The 19,384-nt window shown below is 52.3% G+C and overlaps 2 protein-coding genes and 1 pseudogene across 2 annotated transcripts; all 3 read left to right on the top strand.

The window, feature by feature from the left end:
- Positions 1-2,135: 2,135 nt before the first annotated feature.
- On the top strand, positions 2,136-7,177 carry LOC130842240 (uncharacterized). Its single transcript, XM_057718883.1, has 5 exons — positions 2,136-2,217; positions 2,396-2,782; positions 3,318-3,401; positions 6,604-6,738; positions 6,888-7,177. Exons 1-5 carry the CDS (start codon positions 2,136-2,138, stop codon positions 7,175-7,177), a joined length of 978 nt encoding a protein of 325 aa, XP_057574866.1.
- Positions 7,178-7,267: 90 nt separating this feature from the next.
- Positions 7,268-8,756, top strand: LOC130842336 (olfactory receptor 1D2-like; annotated as a pseudogene).
- A 9,305-nt stretch (positions 8,757-18,061) lies between these two features.
- Positions 18,062-19,384, top strand: LOC130842238 (cancer/testis antigen 1-like). The gene is made up of 2 exons (XM_057718881.1): positions 18,062-18,792; positions 18,969-19,384. Exons 1-2 carry the CDS (start codon positions 18,062-18,064, stop codon positions 19,105-19,107), a joined length of 870 nt encoding a protein of 289 aa, XP_057574864.1. The 3' UTR covers positions 19,108-19,384.

The following is a 19,384-nucleotide window of genomic DNA, read 5'->3' as shown; positions in this document are numbered from 1 at the left end:
AAATTTTTCTCTTTTTTTCCCTTATTATCGATAATGATTCAGTGGAATTCTTGTACGTGAGTTTCTGCATCAATGCTTATTTGCTGAAGATAGATTCCAAAAGGTGCAAATACTGAGACAAAAGTTTACTTTCCTAGTTATTTTTTAAAAACTCAGTTTTTACACAATTGCTCTCACAGTACACAACTGCTCTCCAGGAAATGTGCCCTGCCACCAGAATTCTGACATAGATGTCTCCCCACATCTATGTCACCATTGGGTTAGTTTCCTGCAAAAATAAAACACTGAGTTTGCACGTGAAGAGCAAACAACCCAGAAGCACGGCGATAGGAGTTTCGTAGTTTACTGGCTTTGTTTCGGACCCGTGAAGAAAAGTGCTCGGACACTTGGTTCAGCATCTGGGCAGGCGGACTTCGCTCCCTCTAAAGTATCCTGTGATCTTGGAAGTTTTACTTCTTCCTTTTCAATCCGGATGCCTTTTATTGACGGCTCTATCTCCTTATAATGGGCTGGATTTCACTTCCTGTGTTCATGCCAAGTGTTTTTGATTGGATAACAGACCTTGTATGCTTTCCCTTGGGTGCTGAGTATTTTTGTATCCCCAAACTGTTGTTTTCTTTTTTGGCCGTGCTGCATGGCTTGTGGTATCTCAGTTCTCTGACCAGTGGTTGCACCCGGGCCCCAGCAGTGAAAGCCCAGAATCCTAACCACTAGGCCACCAGGGACTCCCCTTAAACCTACTCTTGAACTTTGTTTCCAAGTGCTGTGGTTACTTGGAAACAGTCTGATTCTTTAGACTCTTGCTTCTAAGATTTGCTGCATGGTACTAGAGCAGTTTTTAGTGTAGAATTATTTTGCCACTACTGAGGCTGGCCCCTTCTGAGTGGCCTCCCTCAGGCCTCTTCAATTCCGAGGTTTCCATTCCGGCCAGTGGGACAGGTGTTCCTCCGGGTCCTGCTTGAGCCCTGAGCATCGTTACCCTGAATCCTTGCTGGAAGCCCTTTCCCAGGCCCGGGTGGTTTCCTCACACACTGGTGCTGATCAGCACCCCCTGATACTCCAGGGGGACCCTCAGCAGATCCCCAGGATCCTCTCTGCTTGCAGCTCTTGAGCTACAGCATCCCGGGCTCTAGGGCCCGACGTCAGACTCATCCTCCCTCCCTCACCCAGCGAAGCCCAGAATCAGCCTACCGCCGTGGCCTGACAGATGACTGGTGAAGCTGCCGGGTTGTTTTAAGATGGACGTCAGATTGCATCACTCTTCTGTTAAAAAAAAAAATCTGCAAAAGGGACTCTTAGGGACAAAGCCAAAGAACTTACAGTGGCCTACAAAGCCAGACGGGATCCAGCCCGATTCCTCTCTGACCGTCTCCACTCTCACCCTTTCACTTGCTCAACTTGACTCAGCCGCACTGGCTTCCTGACCCTTTCAAAAATGCCAGGCCGGGGACTTTGCTGGTGGCCCAGTGGCTAAGACTCTGTGCTCCTAGCAGGGGACCCGGGTTTGATCCCTGGTCAGGGAGCTAGATCCCGCGTGTGCAACTAAAAGATGACGCAACTAAAAAGGTCCCACGTGCCGCAACTAAGACCTGGCGCAGCTAAATGAATGAATATTTAAAAACCAAACCAAACCAAACCAAAACACGCCAGGCCGACTCCTGCATCAGGGCCTTTGCGCTGGTGCTCTCCAGACTGGAGCCCTCTTCCTCTGGGGATCCACCTGGCTCACCGGAAAAGCATTCCCGGCCACTCTGTTTAAAATTGCGTCCCGCTTTCTCCCCACCCGGACTCCTTTAACAGGTGTGTGTGGGCTAAGAGGGAGGTAGGAGCGCAATGATGGCAGCGCACGCGGGGCAGTAAAGAGTCGGCAGGTACGAAGGCGTGTGGGGGCCACGAAGCCCTGGCCGGTTTTGAACAGAGTGGGGACAAGGTCCACTGTGTATCTTAACAGGGTCCCAGGGCCTCCCACGTTGAGGAGAGGCCGAGGGCGGCCAGGGCAGCAACGGGGAGACGGGCATCCAGGCAAGAGACAAGGGCGGCTTGGACCCCTTGGGGGCCGTGGAGGTGGGGAGAAGGGCGCAGATTCTGCAGGTGTCTCGAACGTGGAGCCACCGGGACTCGCTGATGGATTGGACATGGCCCCGGACCTCCTCAAATCCTCAGCAGCCCTGCAGCGAGTCACCCTTCCTCCCGTCAAGGGCGTCCAGCCCACGCAGGGTCCGGCAGCCCCCCCACCTGCCTCCACGTTCAGGGAACGGCCACCTGCCCCGAGGACAAAGCCACACACCGACTCCACTTCCCAACATTTAATTAGGAAAAAGATTACATGGGCAAAGAAAACCGCATGCAGAAAGAAAAAAGAAAAGCCACAGGGGGGCCGGGGGGGCGGGTGAAGTGGGTTTCCAGGAGCGCGGGCCGGGGCCAGGTTCCTCCAGGGAGTGGGAAGAACAAAGGAGGAAGGCACTGCCGCCTCTGCCCCTCGGGGCGGGTGCAGGACAGGGCAGCGGAGGAGGCGGGGCCCGGGCGCGCAGACCACGCGGAGGAGGTTTGGCGGTAGGGCCCGGAGAAGGAGAGCTGGGGGCCCCCAGGCCCAGCTCAGGCCCTGGCGGGAGCCTGCTTCCAGCTCTCCGGGCGCTCGGAGGCAACAGGGCCCTGGGAGGGGGTGCAGTCCCCGCCCGGGAAGCCCGGGGCGGGGGGCTGCTGTGGCGGCCGCAGGGGGACCCCTTGGCAGAGCCACAGTCTGAGGGCGGCTTCCGTGCCTCACCCGCCCCCAGTGCCGCAGGTGCGAGGCCCCCTCCTCGGGATGGCTGGGGCCAGCCAGGGCCAGGGCGAGGGGCCAGGGGCTAGGCCACGGCTGACCACGTTCCAGGGGAGCCGGGAGGAGGGCTCGAGGAGAGCCGAGGGAGGCCGGCAACCTCCGGGGGGCGGGGGGGCCGCATATGTACAGATGGAGGCGGTGAGGGGAGATAAATTAAATAAATAGGTGCTTGGGGTATAAACAGGAAGGAGGTCGGGGCGATCACGAGCCCCGGGCGCGAGGCCGGGAGGGCGGGGGTATTGCTGATGCCGGGGGTGGGGGTGGGGGTGGTGTGGGGGCTTGGTCTGGGCACCCCCTCCCCACGCAGGGCCCAAAGCAAGGCACTCATGACGGGGGCCCAGGTGTGCCGGGGGCATCTCGGCCGGGTGACCTCTCCCGTGCCACCCGATCCAGGGCTCAGCCCCGCGACCCAGGCGGGAGACCACCCCCCACCGCCCTGGGACCGGGGGGACGGCTCGGGACTGAGAAGCCCCCTCCTCACCGGGTCCGCCACCCTTAGCTGTTGCTGGACACGAGGCCGATGATCTGTTCCAGCTTCTGGCGCAGCTTCTGCTTCCGGCAAGAGGCGTCCAGGTCCAGAGCGGTGAGAACCTGGGGGAGCAGGCCCCGAGCTGGGCCCTCGAGGCGGCGGCTCCTCCCGGCCAACGCCCCCCCCCCACCCCCCGCTCCCCGCTCCCTGCTCCGCACCCCCTCCCCGGCGAGAGCGCCCCCCTCCCTCGGGCCTCAGCGCCTCCCTCCCCTCCAGGGCCCTGGGCACGTGGGGAGGGGCCCGGCCCCCCTCCTCTGCCGCCTCTGAGCATCCCAGGGCCCCAGGGCTCAGGGCTTGGGCCGCGTCTCCCTCCGCAGCTGCCCGCGGGCCCCCTGGTGAGCCCTCCAGGCTCAGGGCTCGCAGGGCCCTGCGGTCCACCCCTTCCATTCCCGACTCCAGCCAGGAATCCGGTCCTGAAGCCCGCGCGTCTGTCTTCCCTGCCCACCTGCTCTGCAGTCACACACCAGGCAGGTGGGCTGTCTGTCTGTTGAGACATGTTTCTCCTGCTTTGCTGTAGCTTTTTGAACAGATTTAAGAAAGTTAATTTAGTCTTTCTCTAGGAAGTCCAATACCTCTGCTTCCTCATGAACATTTTCTGCTAACTTCTTTTCATCCTGTGAATGGGCTGTATTCACTTGTTTCTGTGCATGCCTCTTAATTTTTCATTGAAAGCTGGCCATCTTGAGTATTATAATGTGGTTAATGTGGAAATTGGATTCTTCCCGCTCTTCAGGGTTTGTTTTGTTGCTTTCTCTGAGTTGTGGTTGCTGATTGGTTTGGTGAGTTTTCGAAACTGTTTTCCAAAAATTACGTTTTATCATGTGTGCTCTCTGAATTTTCTGTTCTTTCAGCTTTTGGTCAGTTAGTTGGTTTGAGAGAGATTTCCTTAAACACTCAGAGACAAAAAAAAAAGAAATAAAGAAAGAAAATGAAGCATAAGCTACTCTCCTGGGCTCTGTCGATTGGCTCTGTGTTGGGGCACTCCTTCAATGCTTAGCCGCAACTCTGCCTTAGCCTTCATTCCTTATGCTTTTCGGAGCCTAAATAACCCCCGGAGGTGAAATGATAGTGTTACGGTATCTATCGTCAGGTCTTTTGTGAGAGTGTATCCAGCCCTGGGCATGCATATGACTTTCTGGATTCCCCATCACAAGCAGGAGCTTTTCAAAGCCAATATTTCCAAAGGTGACCTTCCCCAGTTTTTCCTCCAAGGCCTTTGGTGTGTCTATTGTTTGCCCCGGCTGTAATTTTGTTTTTGCCCCAAGAGGCTGCCGCTTGTTCATTGTTTTCAAGGAACAGGCTCTTAGCTGCTTTTCTGCCCTGAGAGAGTTGAGTTAGGTGAGATAAAGGCCGGTGTCCTGTGTCAGAGAATCCCCAGATAGGTCCAAACAGACAAACCCAGTTCCTTGGGAAAGAAGTCTGCTCTTCTCTTCTCTGGAGCCAAGTATCACACGGGGAACGCAGCCTGCTGCTGTACTGGGGAGGGGTGTGCGGGCAAGGCTAAAATTCAAACACCAGAAAGTTCTCCTGTGTTGAAGTCATCTTTTTCTTCTTTGGTCACTGGGAACATTTGATTATATTCGTGAGCTCTGACAACATTGATGGTGACCATTTTTGCTAAACATCTCATTGTTTCTGTGGAGGGACAGGCCCTTGGAAGTCCAGCTTCTGCTGTTTTTGCGGATGTCACTCTTGGGCTTTCTTTTTAAAGAGGAGAGGAAACCCCGTGCTGAAAAGTAGCACTGGGAGTGAGGAGAGGCCACTGATCGTGCCTCCTGACCCTGAGGTATAGGTACAGGGGTGTGATAAGAAAAGATGTGTACCTTGGAGAGGGCTGCAGAAGGTAGCGTCTGCAGGGTGCAGAGCTGGGCCTTCTTTATGGTGGGAGGTAGAGGGATGCTTTGAGAAGAGACTGATTACAAACGATGAGTTCCAGAGCACCCAGTGAAGGTTGGGGTCTGAGGGGAGGGGTTTGGACGAGGCATTTGGGTTGAGGGAAAGGACGTCCATGCTGTGGTGCTTTGAGATGAGGCTTTGATTCCAGTCTCACTATGGATTTTAAAAATCCAGCAGGAATGTCAGATTTTACAAGTGCCATTGTAGCCTCCAATAGAGATTTATAATATAGTTTTCCTTTCCCACCAATTTGTGTGATTATTTACCTGAATAGATGTCATGATATCAGTCGTCCTTATGTTCCTACTTGGTGCCTTATCCCTTCAATACTGCTGCACCGGTTTTGAATCTATTGAAGATTTTTGCCTCATTATTCTTCTGTGTGTATGCTGTTGTCACCGGATTTTGGTTTCAGTGTCATGCTGGCTTGAGGCCAGCTTGATTCAGTGGTGAATCAGACAGATGTCATTCCTTCCCTTGTAAAGTCTTGGCAATTAGGTAGGGGACTCGTGAGTTGAAAACCTGATGAACTAAAAGAATTTTCTCTTAAAATCAACGGGATTAAAAGCACGTGCTTATTTTTAGGTGCAGGTCTGTGAGATCGTTTCCAGTGTCTTCCGGGAGTGTTTGCTTGCTCATCACCTGCCTGTTCTTGAGTCAATATTTTAAAATCAGATTCTTAGTTTTTTAAAATACTTTAGTCAGTTTTTATTTTATTTTTTTAATTAAAAAGTTTTTATTTAGTATTTATTGGCTGTGTTGGGTCTTCATTGATGCACGCAGACTTTCTCTAGTTGTGGCGAGCGGGGGCTACTCTTCGTTGTGGTGCACGGGCTCCTCATTGCCGTGGCTGCTCCTGTTGCGGAGCACGGGCTCTGGCCGCATGGGCTTCAGTAGTTGTGGCACACGGGCTCATCGTTGTGGCTCATGGGCTCAATAGTTGTGGCACACGGTCTCAATAGTTGTGGCACACGGGCTCATCGTTGTGGCTCATGGGCTCAATAGTTGCGGCAAACGGGCTCAATAGTTGTGGCACACGGGCTTACTTGCTCCGCGACATGTGGGATCTTCCTGGAGCAGGGATTGAACCCGTGTCCCCTGCATTGGCAGGTGGATTCTTAACCACTGCGCCACCTAGGAAGCCCCCTTAGTTTCCCAGTTCATCTGGATTTCAGGTTGGTGAGTGTAGATCTGTCTATCTAGTGGCGTCACGCCACACGAGCATTTAGCCTTTGTGGGTTCCATGACATGGACTTGAGAAGGAGAGACAAAGTCACAGGGACATAACTTCTTAGACATGCCCTTATGTGTGACAAGGCCTCGTGAGCCTTGAACCCCTAACTGTGCTTGTGCCCCAAAGCGAGTCCATCACAGACACCGCCTGAAAGCCTCGATAACATCCAAGAGAACAGTCTGGGAAACCGATACATGTTTATCATTGAAAGAAAGGTGGAAGTAAAGATTTCACCCCCCCTCCCAGAGATCACCACTGTTGGTGAGCGTTCTGGTGAACACCATTTCGTGAATCTTTGTGCGAATATATACACATGAATAGATATGTCTGTGTATACGCCTGTGAAGTAGATCTGTCTAAGGACACTCTCTCTCTCTCTCTCTCTCTCTCTCTCTCACGTGTGCACACAGAGACAGAATTGTTCCTAGTGGCCATCACCCAGACTCTTACCTGGATAAAACACAAAGGCCCTCAGGGGTCCAACCAGCGGTCTCACCTTGACAACTCAACTGCCCTTGCTGTCTCCAGCCACTCTCCCCAAACCAGGCCTCGCGTTCAGGTCTCTCTGTCTTCTTCTCTGGCCGGTTCTTCTTTCCTCCCAGGGAAGCAGGCGGAGCGCCCGCCCAAGCTGAGTCACAAGGAAAGCCTCAGCTCGCCCCTCCTGCATTCTGTGGCGACCAGACAGCCCCACGACGAGTGAGTCTTGTCGTTACTGCCTCAGTTTGGAGTTCCTTCCCCAAATGTCACAAGTACGGTTTTAGCCACCGAGGAAGGTTGTGGTGCATGTTACCCCAGACTGCCTCTGGCCTTGTGGACGGATGTGTTTCCAGCGCATATCGACAGAAACCAGAAGCCATGGTGAGAGGCGACCCAACCGTCATCTCGGAATTCCTCCTCCTGGGACTGTCCGAGGTGCCTGAACATCAGCCCCTCCTCTTCTGTCTGTTCCTGTGCACGTACCTGGTCGCTGTGGTGGGGAACCTGCTCATCGTTCTGGCCATCAGCTCCATCTCCAGCCTCCACACCCCCGTGTACTGCTTCATAGCCACCCTGTCCCGCGTGGACATCTGCTTCACCTCCGCCATGGTACCAAAGATGCTGCTAAACATCCAAACCCAGAGCCAAGCCATCCCCTACGCAGCATGCCTCACGCAGATGTACTTCCTAATTGTGTTTGCAGAGCTGGACAGTGTCCTCTCGGCAGTGATGGCCTATGACAGAGTTGTAGCCGTCGGTCACCCTCTCCACTCCACCACACCCAGGAGCCCCAAATTCTGCATCACATCTCTGTCTGTGGCTCTGGCGGTCACAAACATCTATCCCTGACCCTCACCCTCCTCGCGAGTAGCCTGTCATTCCGCGCAAGTGTCAGAATCCACCACATCTTCTGCGAGCGGTGCGCCTTGCTGAAGCGCTCCTGCTCAGATATCCGCATCGGCGAGTTGGTGGTTTACAGCGCGGGGGGCGCTGTCTGTCTGTCACTCCCTTCCTCTTTATTTCTGTCTCCTACGTGCGCATTTTCTCAGCCATCCTGAGACTTCGGTCTTCGCAGGGCAAGCTGAAAGCCTTCTCCACTTGCAGTCCCCACCTGGCCGTGGCGTCATTGTTCCACGGGACCCTATTTGGGGCGAACCTGTGACCCTCGTCCTCCTGCGCAGCCGAGGACTCAGTGGCCACGGCGCTGTATGCGGCGGTGGCTCCCATGCTCCGCGCTTTCATTTACAGTCTGAGCAACGAGGACGTGGAGGGGGCCCTGAGGCGCCTCCTGGGCTGGAGAAGGGTCTGGTCCTGGTGACAGCAAGACAAAGATGCCTTTTCTTCTCCTTGCCTTCAGGTGGGAGCGGACCGTCCAGGACACGGATGTGTTCTGCCCAAGTCAGGGGTCCAGCTCGGCCCCGAATCTCTGCTGTCCTCGCGTTCATCTGCTCATTCCGCCACTCCTCCCTGAGCGACTCTCGTGTGTCAGGCCGCGGGGGGACAGCCTGCCTGCGCGAGCACTTAATTTTCCATTCATTCTATATGTCTTTCGAGATGCGCCTCAAACCCTGACGGCCCCGTGAATTCTTACCACGTCACAAGTAATGGAGCGTTCCGTTGTGTGCTGAGCAGGCACTCTTTTGAGTGCGTATGTGTAATGACTCAACGTCCAAAACATCCTGTGATGGAGACGCCATCATATCCCCATTTTCTAGCTGAGGAACGTCATCAGAGAAGTGATGGCATCCTCACCTGCTTGTGGGGGAGTCCCTTCTCAAGAGAACAAAAGCTGCCATGGGCGGCTCCCGTCACCAGGTGGCAGTGGACGCACGGGTTGAGGAAGGAGCCGGGGGCCCCTCAAAGGGCTGCGCGGACCCACCCTGCCGTGTGACACACTTCCCAGACCACAGACTTACCTGCTGCCTTCACAAAGGACATTCCTCGAGCACGTGAAGAGAATGCATGCACCACCCCCACCACCCGCCCCTTTCTCGGCACGTGCACGTGACAACAGTCACAGCTGTGTGGCTGGGAGCCTTTTCCAGGGATGGATACGATGATGGTCCGTCCCATGTTCTCTGCTACAAGATGGGCTTTTCAGCCTCCTCTTGGGAGGTGGGCTCCGTGTCCCCGACACTTGAATCTGGGCTGGCTTGTGACTATTAATTTCCAAAATTGACTTAAGAAGAGATGAACAATTTTTTTACACTAAAACTAAAGGGAGATTTTGAAAGGTGGCCAAAGATTTAGCCCAAAGAGAAAGAGAAATCAGGTCCGCATTATTTCATCCAACTTCAAGAAAGGGACACAGTTTGAAGGTATTAGCCTGCTGTGGTCCCCTTTGCCTGGTAAAGCAATAAAGTATTCTTTTCTACTTCAGCCCCCACATAAAAGAAATTCACGAAAGAGAATATTCACCTATACCAAATTATTCTTTAAAATCAATAAGATTAACTTTAGCCTGGAAATGGAAACTCATGGGCATGCACACACCTACACATACAGAAAGAAAAAAAAATCAAGGACAGAAACCACCTGTTAAAAGAGTATCATAGCACAACTTACTACTCACTCTGCCTTTTTTTCTTAGCCCTTAGCAATTCTTTTAGCTCTTTTTTCTCTACCTCCATGAGGCCAGAGATTTTGTCTGTCCTATTTATGTGACATTAATAGGTGCTCAGTAAATACGGGTTGAGTGAAGGACTGAGAGAATGTAATTACATATAATTCACTGCATTGATAGGTTGATTGATAAGTATCCAAGGGTGTGTATGCAAGGGTGTCTATCTTAACTGGTTTCTTATTGTTAATGTAATTGATGCTCCTTGTAAATTATCAACAACAATGCAATAGAATGGACAAGGAAGTGAACAGAAATTCATGGAAAGAGAAATACAAGTGGTTTTTTAAAAATTTTTTATTAATTTTTATTTGTTTATTGGCTGCATTAAGTGTTTGTTGCTGCACGCAGGCTTTCTCTATTTCCAGTGAGCAGGGGTGACTCTTTGTTGTGGTGGTGGGCTTCTCATTGCAGTGGCTTCTCTTGTTGTGGAGCATGGGCTATAGGCGTGCAGGCTTCAGTAGTTGTGGCACGTGGGCTCAATAGTTGTGACTCACGGGCTCTAGAGCACAACCTCAGTAGTTGTGGCTCACGGGCTTTGTTGCTTCAAGGCATGTGGGATCTTCCCGGAGCACGGCTCGAACCTGTGTCTCCTGCACTGGCAGGCGGATCCTTAACCACTGCGCCACCAGGGAAGTCCCAAAATGCAAGTGGTTTTTAAACATAAGGAGAGACAATTGCATTCATAATTTCAGAAATGCAAATTGAACTCACAATGAAATTCCCTTTCTCAACTCTCAGATACCAAAATCCAAAAAGATAGAAATATAATTTCCCACAAAAAGACTTCAGACTTGCAGTGTTTTATGGGAAAGTTTTACTTTTTAATGTTCATGGAATATACACATACCATAATGTACTCCAAAGATGGAAAACCAGCAAATTTTTAAGAAGCTACTATGACCCTGATACTGAATCACCTTCAGTTAAGTAGAGAAGAAACCTTTGCGATGGTCAAAGTAATATTCATAGGGCAAATAACAACCTTAAGAGGATTCAATATAAATTGATTAAGCATTCAAATCCAGAAGGTATTAAAATGACAACAGAAACACCAAAACAAAACACGGAAGGTGAAAAGTAATAAAGATAAAAGCAAGTAGCTTGAAAAACTCATGTAGTATAGGGCAAGGAAACCAAGATCTGGTCCCTTGAAAAGAGCAACAACATAGACAAAGAAGAAAAATCCAGACAGACACCATTAGAAATGAGAAGACAATCTAACAACAGATATAGACATATGGAGGACATTTTAAAAATTCACAAAAATACTCCATATTGTTTTATGACAATCAGTTTTAAACTCTAGATGGGATGGGCAACTTTCTAGGAAAGTATGGAAAATATATGCAGCTCAAGAGGAGGTAGGAAAACAAAGCTGATCAAACAGCTTAGAAGAAATAGAATAAAAGATTTGCTTTTCCAGAAGGCACTAGGTCTTAGTCTAGTAAACTTTTTAGCACAGATGATACAATGTTATTTAACCTGTTGCAGAGCATAAAGAAGAAAACTTCTCAAGTTATTCCATAAGGCTGGCATTACTCCTGAAATACCTAAACTTGAGCTGAAGCCAGCACACAAAGTGAAAAGGGTTTAAAAGTGATGAAGAACATGTATCTTAAAACAATTTGGCCAACTTAGTACTAATGCCGAAACGCTGGGCATTCCCATTACGATCGGGACAACTGTCATTGAACATTTTTGTCAAAATTCTAGCCTAGCAATAAAGTGGAAATAGATGTATTAACTATTAACATCGGAAAGGAAGGGGTAAAAGTTATGATCATATGTAAATATGATTATCTTTCTAGAAAACTCAAGATAATCAGCTGAAAAACTGCTAGAGCTAGAGGATCAATCAAATGTAACAAGTGAGAAATAAGTAATGCAAAAATCCATACTACGACTCCAGTCCATGGGGAAAAAACTACTTAAAAGTGGCATTGGAGGGGACCTACCTGGTGGTCCAGTGGTTAAGACTTCATGCTCCCAATTCAGGGTGCCCAGGTTCCAGCCCTTGTCAGGGAACTAGATCCCACATGCTGCAACTAAAGATACTGCAGCCAAATAAATAAATAAATAAATAAATATGTTTTTAAAGTGGCATTGGAAAAATATCCTAACACAATAGTAACCAGGATAAAATATTACCTTAGCAAGAATAAGAGGAGCTTATGTAAAGAGACTGAAGAGGTTCTCTTGAGAGAACCTGGTCAAAGGAAGGGACATAACACCTTTTGGTTTCAGGCATGTAGAACCCGAATATAATCTTTTTTTTTTTTTTTTTTTTTGATGAAAGACTTTTACTGCTCGTTTAGAAGAATAAATGTCAGAGAAAAAAAAATGTGATCACTGAGGACTTTTTGTACCAGACGTTAAAGGGTAAGATACTTTAAAGAGAGTGCTATTGGCAGACGAATCAACATACAGATCATGTGAATATGCATCCATCCTCACAATAGAGCATGAGGGTGATGGAAGAGATCACAAAGGAAAACTGATAGATTTGGCAACATAAAAATGAAAAGACAATCCACTCCCTAGAATAATGGAAATAAAAACAAAAATAAATAAGTGGGACCTAATGAAATTTAAAATCTTCTGCACAGCAAAGGGAACTATAAGCAAGATGAAAAGACAACCCTCAGAATGGGAGAAAATATTTGCAAACGAATCAACAGACAAAGGACTAATCTCCAAAATATATAAACAATTCATCCAGCTCAATATCAAAAAAACAAACAACCCAATCAAAAAATGGGCAGAAGACCTAAATAGGCATTTCTCCAAAGAAGACATGCAGATGGCCAAGAGGCACGTGAAAATGTGCTCAACATCACGAATAATTAGAGAAATGCCAATCAAAACTACAATGAGGTCAGGGTCATCAGAAAATCTACAAACAGTAAATGCTGGAGAAGGTGTGGAGAAAAGGGAACCCTCTTGCACTGTTGGTGGCAATGTAAATTGATAACAGCCACTATGGAGAACAGTATGGAGGTTCCTTGAAAAACTGAAAACAGAGTTACCATATGACCCAGCAATCTCACTGCTGGGCATATACCCAGAGAACGCCATCATTCAAAAAGACACATGCACTCCAATGTTCATTGCAGCACTATTTACAATAGCCAGGACATGGAAGCAACCTAAATGTCCATCAACAGATGAATGGATACAAAATTGTGGTACATATATACAATGGAATATTTTTACTCAGCTGTAAAAAGCAATGAAACTGGGATATGTGTAGAGACATAGATGGACCTAGAGACTGTCATACAGAGTGAATTGAGTCAGAAAGAGAAAAACAAATATTGTATATTAACACATATATGTGGAATATAGAAAAATGTTACAAATCAACTGGTTTGCAAGGCAGAAACAGAGACACAGATATAGAGAACAAACACGTGGACACCAAGTGGGGAAAGCGGGGGGCAGGGGTTGGGGGGGAATGAATTGGGAGGTTGGGATTGCCATATATACATTAGTAATAAGAAAAAAATATCAAATTGTATTCCTAAATGTATGCAGTTTATTGTATGTTAACTGGATCTCAATAAAAGTTCTTTAAAAAATGAAAAGACAAATCAAGTGGGAAAAGAGCTGACATTTATATAACAAACACTAATATCCTTTGTAGTATGATACAAACATATATAATACAAACATATATTTGGTCTTTGTCCCTGGTTCCTGACATAAAACTCTCAGAACTTCCTGCATGACAGAAGCATCTTTTGTTCTAATATGGCAACTCTTGTCAACCGCTAGATAGCTCCAGGACGGGGCTGCTCACCAGAAAACCAGCTCTTTATCAGGAGCTTGGAACTGTCATTCCCATCCCTTCCTCTCAACATCTTGAGAGAGGAGAGAGACTGGAGACTGATTTATTACTCTTGCCCACTTGATGAAACCGCCACAAAACCCTCTAAACGGTGATTTTCCACGTGCTTCCGGGTTGGTGAGCACATCTATGTGCTGGGAGGATGGAACGCCCCAACTCCAGGGATAGACGCTCTTGTGCTCAGGACTCTTCCAGACCTTGCTCTATGTAACTCTTCACCTGGCTTTTCATTGCAATCCTTTATAATATACAAATACACATAAGTGTGTTCCTGAGTTCTGTGAGCCATTCTAGCAAAATGTTGAGCCTGAGGAGGGGGTCATGGGAACCTCCGATTTATAGCCAATTTGTCTGAAGCATAGGGGGCCCCTGGGACTTGAAAGTGACATGTAAAGTGGGGGACAGTCTGGTTGGACCGAGCCTTTAACTTGTGAGGTCTCTGCTACTCCAGGCACTTAGTGTCAGATTTGAATTAAATCGTTGAATACTCGGTATCTGGAGAATCAGAGAATTGATGGTTGGTGGTGGAGAACACCCCATCCTGAAGTCACCTTCAAAACAAGTCTAAGAATCTGAATTTCCAAAATACTCCTCTAACCTGACCCAGTAAGTTTAGTGAAAATCCACTATATGAGATAATGTGTGCCATTCACTACCACTCCCCACCTCAAATCCAACGGTTCCATATTAGGAGAAACACCTGGCTTAAGTTGATTCAAATGTTTGAAAACAACAATTTCTAAAATGTACACTCTCTGTCTTTTATTCAAAGGATCACTATAGGTTTATAAAATGTGTAATACTCATAAGCAATTTATTCCCTTCCTCATAGAATTGAAAATGAACACTTTCCCACTTGGGTATTAAAAATAAAATCTGTTGTTTTGTCCTGAGGCTGTTTCTGAAAGGTTCGCCTCTCACAGATTAAAATGCCAACCTTCACACATTGGTGCGGAAGCTTGAGAGCTCATCGATCCTTCTCCCAGTGGACACAATTATATACTCCAACTTGACAGAAATTGTTCTATCCTTTTCTTTTCTTCAAAATCACTAGTGTCTTCTAGTGATTTGAGCCTGAAAGGTCATTTTAGCATCCAGCCTAAAGTCCATCAGATGCAAGGTAAGTGTAAAATCATGGAAGCCCCGCATGAGTAGAGACTTAGAGAACATCTAGTCCTGTCTCTTCTATGATTTAAGTATTCGCTTTGGCATTCCCACAAAGCAGTGTGGGAACACGGAGAAACTTGAAACAGCATATGGAGTGTAGGCTGTGACAGTTATTACTACGGATTAAAAGCACAGGCATAGGGACTTCCCTGGTGGCACAGTGGTTAAGATTCCGCCTGTGAATGCAGGGGACTCGGGTTCAAGCCCTGGTCCGGGAAGATCCCACATGCCACAGAGCAACTAAGCCCATGCGCAGCAACTAGTGAGCCTGCGCTCTAAAGCTCGAGAGCCACAACGAGTGAGCCCACATGCCACAACTACTGCAGCCCGTGCTCCACAACAAGAGAAGCCACCACAATGAGAAGCCTGCCACCATGACCAAGAGTAGCCCCTACTCATCGCAACTAGAGAAAGCCCTCGTGAAGCAACGAAGACCCAACACAGCCAATAAATACATAAGTAAATACAAATTTATTTTTTAAAAAAGCGAGCCATAGACGTGGAGTAGCCAGACGGAGGACTCTGTGGCTTGGCCCCTCGCCATCTCCTCCGGCCTTTGTCTGGTAAGCCCTCTTCTACCGCACACTCTTTGTATGTGAGAAATCAAAGCTGCATTTCCCTGAGCCCTTTTGGAACCAGCGTTCCGGGTGTGGTCCAGATGCGGACAGCTCGCTGCCCTCCCGTGTGATGTGGGGGGCACAGTGAGACGGAAGTCCGCTTCTGGGTGCCCTTCCTGTGAGTCCAAGAACCGCGGTTTCTGTGGGAGTCCTAGCAGAGTGTGTGTGTGCAGTGGGAGGCAGGGTGCCCTGGGGGGTGTGTTGGGCCACCTTAGACCTGCTGCTGACAACAGACCGCCGGGAGCATCTCTGTGCAGCTGGGAGACAACCGACCACCCGGGAGCATCTCTTTGGGTGACAGCTGACCGCCAGGGAGCATCTCTTTGGGCGACAGCCCACAACCAGGGAGCATCTCCCTGCAGCCAGGTGACAGCCAACTGCCCAGGAACATCTCTTTGGGCAACAGTCAACCGCCAGGGAGCATCTCCCTGCAGCCGGGCAACAGCCAACTGCCGGGGAGTAACTCTTTGGGCGACATTCGACGGCCCGGGAACATCTCTGTGCAGCTAGGCCACAGTCGACTGCCCAGGAGCATAGCTTTGGGAAACAACCAACTGCCCAAGAGCATCTCTCTGCAACCGGGCGACAACCGACCACCAGGGAGCATCACTTTGGGCGACATCTGAGTGCACGGGAGCATCTCTGTGAAGCTGGGTGACGGCCGACTTCCTGGGAGCATCTCCTTGGGGGACAGCCAACCGCCTGGGAGCCTCTTTTTGGGAAACAGCCAACCGCCCGGGAGAATCTCCCTGCAGCCAGGCGAGAGCCGACCACCCAGGAGCATCTCTGTGCAACTGGGCAACAGCCAACCACCTGGGAGCATCTCTCTGCAGGAGGTGACAACTGACCACCAGTGAGCATCTCTTTCGGCAACAGCCAACCGCCCAGGAGCATCGCTGTGAAGTGCGGTGACAGACAACCGTGCAGGAGCATCTCTCTGGGCAACAACCGACCACTCGAGAGCATATCTTTTGGTGACAATCGACCCCAAGGGAGCATTGCTGTGAAGTTCGGCGACAGCTGATCACGTGGTCGCATCACTTTGGGTGACAGCTGACCGCCCGGGAGCATCTCTTTGGACATCAGCCCACCACCCAGGTGAATCTCTTTGGGTGACAGCCGAACACCTGGGAGTATCTCCCTGTGCCCAGTTGACAACAGACCACCTGGGAGCATCTCTTTGGGCAACTACTGACCATTCATGAGCATCTCTGTGCAGCTGGGCGACAGCTGACGGCCTGGGAGCATCTCTCTGCAGCCAGACAACAACGGACCGCATGGGAGCATATCTTTGGGTGACGGCCAACCACCCGGGAGCATCTCCTTGGGCAACAGCAGACCACCCGAGGGCATCTCCCTGCAGCCTGGTGACAGCCGACGGCCCGGAACATCTCTCTGCAGCCGGGTGACAGCTGACTGCACTGGAGCACCTCTTTGGGCGACAGCCGACCGCCCGCGAGCATGTCTCTGCAGCCGGGCGCGCGGTGACATGGTGGTGGCGGCCCGCAGGCGGCTGTGGCGGGAGTGGGTACAGCCTGCAGATCCGCAGGCGCAGGGCCCCGGCTGCGTGCGGAGAGCCCCCCGGTCCGAGGGACGCTCCTGAGGGACGCCTCCACCTCGGGGCCGCCTCTGGGGCCGGGGCAGGGCTGGGGAAGGACGGTAGCCAGCCCAGCACGGGGCGCAGCGGCCTGCAGGCAGCCGAGAGGAGCGCGGAGCCCAGGCCTGCCCGGGGCCCCTCCCGGCCCGCAGGTGTGAGGGGCGGGGCGGGGCCGCCCGGGAGCGGGAGCGGGAGCGGGAGGGCCCACACCCCCGGCAAGGGCCGCAGGCGAAGCCTGTGGCCCGGAGGGAGCCCGAGGAGGGGAGGGGACGGCCGGGAGCAGGGGAGAGGGTGGAATCAGCGTCCGTGACCGCAGCTGCTGTCCCCCCCCAGCTCCGTGGATTCCCGGAGCTTCCTTAGGGCGCCGGGCTGTGACCTGCTTTCGCACTGCCGTGTCTCAGCATCGTGGACTCCTGTCTCCATGCCGCCCCTCAGCTGGGGGAGTGGGAGGCCTCGGCTGTCGGATCTCTCGGGACGGCTAAGGTGGCTTCTCGGTGCCCGGGAAAGATGCTGGTGTTCCGTCTGCCCAGGTCGGTCGCTGGCCACCCCCCCACCCCACCCCCCCGCCGCTGAGAATGCTCACGTGACCACGGATGGGGCGAGCTGAGCAGCGCTCGCCTCTGGACGGAGCTTCTGAGTCCCTCCCCCCCCAGCTCACCCGTGGAAGCGCCCGCCCCCGCGGGATGCAGTGTGGAGACGGCCCTTGGGAGGCGATAGGGTCTGGACGGGGTCCTGAGGGTGGGGGCGGGGCCTCAGGGAAGACCCCAGCAGTCCCCACCGCCCCCCTTGCGGGAGACCCCTCTTCTCGGAGGTCCCGCGCGTCCCCTGCTGCTTGTGTTTTACCTGGGGTTTTACCCGGGGGAGGGTTGCAGGGGCGTGGGGCGGGCGCCTCACTGCCTGGAGCACATGGTTTGGGAGACGCCGTCAAGGCCTTGCGAGTGGGACGCTGTCGTGCCCGTCTCGGCGGTGGCTCTGTCTGGGCCAGGGCGGGAGGGGCCCATCTGCGCAGGCGCACGGGGGGCGCCCGAGAGGAGCTGGGCTTCGCGCGGGAGGCGAGGCTGTCCCGCCCTACGGGGTCTCCGGGGGCAGCCCGTGGGTGGCAGGGCGGGCTGGCGGCAGCCAATGGGGTGCCGGGAGGGGCCCTGAAGGGTGTCTGCGCAGGCGCGGTGGGCCTCCCTGGGCAGAAGGGGCGGGGCTTCGTGAGGGGCTCGGCCTCTCCTGAGTTGTCGTTGGCCTCGGAGCCGGAGGCGGCAACCATGGAGGCGTCCGACGACGACGACGCGGGTGGCGCGGCGGGCGGTGCAGGGGACCAGGGTGGCCAGGGTGGTCCTGGTGGCCCTGAGGGTCAGGCCGGTGCGGGCGCAGGCGGTGGTGGTGGTGGTGGTGGTGCGATTCCGAGGCGAGGGCCAGGCGGAGAAGCGGCGCCTGCGGCCGGATGGCCCCCAGCCCATCCGAATGAGTTGTATCCTTTGGGCAGAAGCCGCGGTGGCCGGGAGGCCGGAGTCCCCGGGGAGGCCGGGGTGGCTGAGGGCGGCGGGGGGCAGTGCAGGAAGGGGAGCGAGGACGGACCAGCGGCTGCTGGAAGGCAAAAGCTCCAGGGCAGTAGGAAGGCCAGGGCGGCCGAGGGGACAGGATGGGTGTGGGGGGGGACGGCCTGCGGGGCCGGAGGAGAAGGCGGGCAGAGTGGGTGCGGGGCGCGGCGGCACCGAGGAGAGGAGCCGGGCCGGGGGGACGGGTGGGGTGGGGTCTGTGGACGGTCGGAGGGCCACCCTCTGGGGGAAGCGGGCCTGGGCGACGAGGAGACTCGAAGCACAGGTGACGCTGGTGACAAATGGCGCCTTGACCAGTCCTCCTGCAGCGTCCTAAGAGTGCCGTTCCTGTGTCCCATAGAGGCGGAGGCGGCGCGGCGGGCCCTGGCTGCTTATGAGGAGCCTCACCTGCAGGGCGTTCAGAAGGAGCTGTCGGTGGACGGCAGCTTCCTGATTGTGTCAGTTCTAGAAGGGCCCCGGGCTGGGGGTGGGGGGGCAGAACGTGCTAAGGGCCAAGCTCAGACGGAGGGATACTTCCGTGGCTAAGTGTTGAGTCCAAAGAGACGGTGTGGTGGGCTGGGCCCCGGCACGCGTTCTCACAGTCAGCTTGATTTTCCTTTGTCCTCACTTTCAGGAGATGGACTGCTGAAGATAGTCGCTGCCTTCAAGTTTCCGTCAGGTCCTTTCTTGACGACCTTGCCCTGGTGCAGCAGGTCATGCAGCACTTTGGGCCCCTGTTTCCCCCTATGTCTCTACCAGGAAAAGGGGGCTGAGGCCCAGCCTTCTGCCCCATGCCAGGCGATGCTTCCTTTACTGAGGCATGGCTTCCTGTAGTAGATGCCACTTCATTCTTGGAGCCTACTGTTGTTTTTTGGGTGCTCGGGGCCCACTTGTTTCGTTTCCTGGTTGCTGGAGGAGGGAGATGATTAAATGGTTCTTATTGCATGAAATAAAACTGAACTACTGTTCTGCATCTGAGTTTCTTTTTGGCTACAGCACCAGTGTATTGCTTTTCTCCTTGGGTTGCAGGGAAGTTCTGAGATTCAGATA

The sequence above is a fragment of the Hippopotamus amphibius genome, chromosome X (assembly GCF_030028045.1).
Source record: "Hippopotamus amphibius kiboko isolate mHipAmp2 chromosome X, mHipAmp2.hap2, whole genome shotgun sequence".
Taxonomy (NCBI): domain Eukaryota; kingdom Metazoa; phylum Chordata; class Mammalia; order Artiodactyla; family Hippopotamidae; genus Hippopotamus; species Hippopotamus amphibius.
The sequence above is the reverse complement of the archived record's forward strand: the minus strand, read 5'-3'. Positions and strand labels throughout refer to the sequence as shown.

Excerpts from the sequence above, each read along its gene's own strand:
- LOC130842238 (XM_057718881.1), top strand. The coding sequence starts at position 18,062 with ATGGAGGCGTCCGACGACGACGACGCGGGTGGCGCGGCGGGCGGTGCA. Across the intron at positions 18,793-18,968 it reads GACGGCAGCTTCCTGATTGT|GAGATGGACTGCTGAAGATA; the intron begins GTCAGTTCTAGA and ends CCTCACTTTCAG.
- LOC130842240 (XM_057718883.1), top strand. The coding sequence starts at position 2,136 with ATGGCCCCGGACCTCCTCAAATCCTCAGCAGCCCTGCAGCGAGTCACC. Across the intron at positions 2,218-2,395 it reads GGGCGTCCAGCCCACGCAGG|TGGGTTTCCAGGAGCGCGGG; the intron begins GTCCGGCAGCCC and ends GGGCGGGTGAAG. Across the intron at positions 2,783-3,317 it reads ACCCGCCCCCAGTGCCGCAG|CTGTTGCTGGACACGAGGCC; the intron begins GTGCGAGGCCCC and ends CGCCACCCTTAG.